Consider the following 5,795-nt stretch of genomic DNA (forward strand, 5'->3'; position numbering starts at 1 on the left):
GGGTTGATGTTCCCTGTTTTGGTCAAAACAGTCCAGTCCTTGTGTGGATCTGCTCTGTTCTTTTTTTTTTTTTTTTCTGCTCTGTTCTGCGTCTGTTCTGTAAAAATGCCGCTGCTCCTCTTCTTCTTCCAGGTAATCCATGGAGCTGTGACTGTGAACTGCATCGTGTCTTCAGTAAGATCTTACACGTTCGGCATCTGCACATCGATGACTACCGCAACGTGACGTGTAAGGAGCCGCCTCAGCTGGCCGGGGCGTCGCTGGCCTGGGTGGACAGTCAGTTATGCGTGGCAGAGACCGCCACCGTACTGGTCATCACGGTCACTGTGGTGGTGACGGTGGTGGCCGCTGTGGTGATGGCAGAGAGGAACAGGAAGAGGAACCACGGGAAGAACTGGGACAGCGAGTCACAGAGTCCACCTCCAACCTGAAGAACATCTGCAGAAACAGGAGGAACACCAACAGGATGGACACAGGATGGTCACCACGGCGACACATGGACCAATGGAACACCTTCAATGTCATATATACACTTCTATACATCCAACAGGACGGGTACAGTTAGTGTGTCATTTATTCTTTTCATATTCAACTGAGAGTCCACAACCAGAAAACAAAACAATGACTCATTTAATTATTTCTCTTCAAATCAAAAATCAAAAAACAAGTTGTTTTTCATTCTTTCGATTGTATGCACAACAGCGTTGCAAGACGTACAATAATGATCATATTTGTACGATATTTTCACCCTCTGTACGATCAATGATTCAAAAAATCCCATAACATCCGATAATTTGACCCCTTCAGTACATGGGTGTTAGGGAACACCAACAGGATCCCTCCTGCTCTGCACCTGCTCAACTTCACACATTAGTCAAAGTTAATGGTTCGTCCCTGGCAGACCTGATGAAAACAGCCCATGACCTGTTTTACACAGATCCATATTTGTCTGTGACCACTGAACCAAGTGAAAGGGGGTTTTCTCCAAAATGTAGGAAACAATTTATAGTTTCATACCCTGAAACAGTATTTAGATTGTTGAATTATTTTGAAAGTTATTAACGTGGACAGTCTGATTGTCATTTTTTTGGGGACATACAGTATTAGATAAAACAACAACACCTGGAAGATCCAGACCATTTTTTCAGTTGTCATGTCGTCCTCCTTCAGAGTAATGTATTTGCTGCATTTTAATAACATGAAATTCTCTATTATCGCAGAACACATTAGGCAGAAAACTAGCAAACCCACGACTGTCCAGAACAACACATGAAGAAGGCAGTGACTTCAGGGTCAGACCAAATCAGATATCAAAAATGTCAACATGAAATCCAACATTTGGTTCATTTTTAATTTGTGTGTAAAAACAAAAGAATGAAAAACAACTCTTTTATTGATTTTTGATTTGTACATGAAGAATGAAATAACTAGTCATTTTTCCGTTTTCCGATTGTGGATTCTCAATTGAATATGAAAAGAATGAATAAGACATAGACAGTTTACCTTTTCTGAATCTGTAAAGACCATTTTTACAAACACAGTCAAAAAGAAAAGGGATGAGTGGACAAAGAAAAAGAAAAGGAAGACTGCACCTGGACTGAGTCTGTAAAGATCCACTGTGTAAGACTGATGAAGATTTAAGAGGATCGAATAACAGAACTAAACATTTATAGTTATGTTTTCATGAATGTACGATGAATTAAAAATAGGAGTGATTGTTCTGATATGAGCGTAGAATGAGTGGTTTTATATGTACGTCTGCCATGAGCTCAGGGGTGAAAGGACTCTGAATGGACTGGAATAAAACTAAACATGTAACTGAACCATCAGATCCCGTCATTGTCTGTATTTTATTATTACATGACCGCTTAGATTTTCCACACCACTCTGAATGTGATATCATGAACTGTGTACAGATAACACCAGACGTGGAGACGTCGTGTTTGTTGGACCCTGCTGGAAGTGTCCGAGCCTTATGGGTCGTCAGATCTAACAGCAGCAGCCATGAGCTGTGGACAGACGTGGACCAATGAGGACGCTGAATGTCTCACTGACATGTGGTCACATGTCCTTATTATGAAACTGACTCTGAATCAGCTCTTCTGGACAGTTCACATTATTTTCATAAATGTGCGTCTGTAAAAACAGAACACATGTTCTGTGAACGATAACTACATGTAGGACCTCCATGTTTGTTTTCATCAACACCTGCTGTCTCTGATAGACCCCGCCCCTGACTTTTCTGTCCAATGCCAGCGCAGTTCATCACATACCTGCTTCTGTTTACACAAGCAAAAAGAGCAATGAGAATGTGATCTGACCCAAACAAAGAAAATAAAGTCTGTATTTAATCTGAATCAAATAAGTGAACCAGAGGACTGTCCAGGTGAAACCAGCCTCAGTGACAGGAAGAGACGTGCAGACGCTCTGCGACAGCTGCGACTGTTTGGGTCTTTGAGGGTTAAACGGTAACGATGAAGAAGAAAGAAAAAAAAAAACAGTAACAACTAGAAGCACTCGGAGAACGCAGACCTCCGCCAAGGCTGATCAGTGGCCCCCCCCGTGGGCCCCCCCACGCCAAGGAGGTTATGTTTTTGCCAGGGTTTGTTTGTCTGTCTGTCTGTCTGTCTGTCCGTTAGTGTGCAACATAACTCAAAAAGTAATGGACAGATTTTGATGAAATTTTCTGGTCTGCGCCCCCCCTGTGGGCCCCCCCCCACCTCCGATCACCACCAAAATTGAATCATTTCTTCCTTATCCCATTTCCAACAAACCCTGAAAATTTCATCAAAATCTGTCCATAACTTTTTGAGTTATGTTGCACACTAACGGACAGACAAACAGACAGACAGACAAACCCTGTAAAAACATAACCTCCTTGGCGGAGGTAATGAACAAATGAGTAAAAGGAAGCACATGTCACCAGTGTTGGGAATAACGTCACTACTGCTGTTATTGTTTTCCAGTAACGGGTAATCTAATGAATTACTATTTGAAACATTACAACGCTGTTACCGTTACCGGCAGTGAAATGTGGTGCGTTACTGTGCACTGATATCTAACAGCTGTTATCTGTCCTGACGCACTCAGCCAGGCACCAGAGGTGTGACGTTCACGGACGAGTCCAGTCTTTTGAACGGGTCTTTTCAGTGAACAATAAGAACCGATTCATTTATGAGTTCTATTCTATTCAAATCCCCCACACTGCCTTCATGCTTCACCTGTGTGTCCATGAGTCTGAGCTGTCCACGCCCCCTTCACCTGAACCACTGATGACATCTACCAGTTTGAGTTGTCCCAGCACAACACATGCACTTGAACGCCGCTACATACACAGTTTAATTTAGGGGAGGAGTTATCAGTGAGTCTGACTGGACTGAAGACATTTACTGCTGTTATCAGGGAGGAGCCGCTGAAAGGAGTGGAGATGAGCGATGAACTGGAGGAGCATCTGCTGCTAGAAATGCACATATGCACTTACACTATATATCCAACAGTATTCCCTCTCCTGCTTTGACTCTCATATGAATGTCAGGTCCATCCCATTCCTAGTCTGTGGGTTCAGTCTGACGTGGCTCCACCCTTTGCAGCTCTAACAGCTTCAGCTCCTCTGGGAAGGCTGTCCACAAGGTTTAGGAGTGTGTTCATGGGAATTTTGGACCGTTCTTCCAGAAGTGCATTTGTGAGGTCCCACACTGATGTTGGACAGAAGGCCTGGCTCTCAGTCTGCGCTCTAATTCATCCAAAGGTGTTCTATGGGGTTGAGGTCAGGACTGTGTGCAGGCCAGTCCAGTTCATCCACACCAGACTCTGTCCTCCATGTCTTTAATTCAATTCAATTCAATTCAATTCAACTTTATTTGTATAGCCCAATATCACAACAAGGTTATCTCAAAGGGCTTTACAGAGTCAGTTAGAGTAAACAACAGTCAAATAAACAGCAAGAAAATGAGTAGTGTCCAGGGCATCCCCCGTCCTTAGACCCTCCTTCTCGGCAAGGAAAAACTCAAACCCAGTGGGAAAAGGGAGAAACCTCGGGGAGAACCACAGTGAAGGAGAGATCCACTCCCATGGACGGACAGGCTATAGATGCACCAGGACTGATGGACGTCCATTTGCAGATGGAGTTCTAGTCTGCAAGGATGCAGTAGGGTGGACACATGGGGGGTCTATCCCGCTGGATGAGACAGGCAGGGGCGAGGAGGCCCATCCACAGCGGTGAGGCCGAGGACGTCCATCCAGACAGGTGGGGGAGGGGGTCAGGACACAGGTCAGGGCAGGACACAGATGGGTCAGCGCAGATCCTGTCGTCATTGGCTCCCAAGCGGTTACAACTGAAAAAGTAGCCACTCCCCCGGAGGGGAGTGGGGAAAGGGGACATCGGGTGAATAGTACTGCACAAACTAAGTTGGCTAAATATTAAAAATATAAGTGCAGACCAGAATGGTACGTAGAACCAGAAACAGGAGATAGGACTCAGTGCCTGGACTTCCCCCAGCATTACTGCTCCTAGGGCAGCTTAGACTGAACTGTGGGTTTAGTCTGGTTTGAACTAGCCTGACCATAAGCTTTTTCAAATAGGAATGTTTTCAGCCTGACCTTAAATGTAGAGACTGTGTCGGCCTCTTTAATGTTAACTGGAAGCTGATTCCATAAAACAGGAGCTTGGTAACTAAAGGCTCTAGCTCCTACTGTACTTTTACAGACCCTGGGAACTACCAGTAGACCTGCATTCTGAGAACCAAGGGTTCTGTTGGGATGGTACGGCACCAGAGCATCTCTGAGATAAGAGGGGCCCATACCATTAATGGTCTTGTATGTGAGGAGGAGGATTTTGAATCTAATTCTAAACTGGATTGGAAGCCAGTGAAGGGCTTGGAGCACAGGGGTGATGTGGTCTCTTCTATTTGTTCCTGTTAGTAGTCTCGCTGCCGCGTTCTGAACCAGTTGAAAACTTTTTAGAGAGCTTTTAGGACATGCTACGAGAAGGGAGTTGCAGTAATCTAATCTAGATGTAACAAACGCATGAACTAATTTTTCTGCATCATTTTTAGATAGAATATTTCTAATTTTGTCTATGTTGCGCAGGTGGAAGAAGGCGGTTCTGCAGGCTTGGTTCATATGTGGTTTAAATGATAGATCTGGGTCAAATTGAACTCCTAGGTTTCTAACTGTGGTGCTGGAGGCTACACCCACATTGTCCAGAGTGACTATCTGGTCAGTTAGGGAGTCTCTCGCATTTTTAGGGCCTATTATAATGACCTCTGTTTTTTCAGGGTTAAGTAAAAGATAATTAGCGCTCATCCAGGTTTTAATGGACCTTTATGGACCTTGCTTTGTGCACTGGTGCACAGTCATGTTGGAAGAGGAAGGGGCCGGCTCCAAACTGTTCCCACAAAGTTGGGAGCGTGGAATTGTCCCAAATGTCTTGTTCTGCTGAAGCATTCCCAGTTCCTTTCACTGGAACTAAGGGGCCCAGCCCAGCTCCTGAAAAACAACCCCACACCATAACCCCCCCTCCACCAAACTGCACACTCGGCACAATGCGCTCCCACAAGTATCGTTCTCCTGGCGACTGCCAAACCCAGACCCGTCCATCAGATCGCCAGATGGAGAAGTGTGATTGGTCAGTCCAGAGAAGGCTCCTCCCCTGCTCTACAGTCCAGTGGCGGCGTGCTTTACACCACTGCATCCACTGTGCATTGCACTTGCTGATGTATGGCTTGGATGCGGCCGCTCGGCCACGGAAACCCATTCCATGAAGCTCTGTGCGCACTGTTCTGGAGCTAATCTGA

The 5,795-nt window shown here is 45.2% G+C and overlaps 2 protein-coding genes across 2 annotated transcripts in view; one reads left to right on the forward strand and one right to left on the reverse strand.

The window, feature by feature from the left end:
• Nucleotides 1-617, forward strand: part of LOC115424890 (slit homolog 2 protein) — a 17,251-nt gene extending 16,634 nt beyond the window's left edge. Inside the window, exon 6 of the mRNA XM_030142285.1 lies at nt 133-617. Coding sequence (XP_029998145.1) covers nt 133-431 — 299 coding nt within the window. The 3' untranslated portion in view covers nt 432-617. The remainder of the gene's footprint in view (nt 1-132) is intronic.
• Nucleotides 618-1,973: 1,356 nt separating this feature from the next.
• LOC115424892 (uncharacterized) lies at nt 1,974-5,310 on the reverse strand (the record flags this gene model as incomplete). The annotated part of the gene is made up of 2 exons (XM_030142286.1): nt 1,974-2,009; nt 4,570-5,310. Coding segments are annotated over 2 exons (777 nt in total), but the record flags the coding sequence as incomplete, so codon positions are not given.
• Between the last annotated feature and the right edge of the window lie 485 nt (nt 5,311-5,795).

This window comes from Sphaeramia orbicularis, chromosome 8, assembly GCF_902148855.1.
Source record: "Sphaeramia orbicularis chromosome 8, fSphaOr1.1, whole genome shotgun sequence".
Classification (NCBI taxonomy): domain Eukaryota; kingdom Metazoa; phylum Chordata; class Actinopteri; order Kurtiformes; family Apogonidae; genus Sphaeramia; species Sphaeramia orbicularis.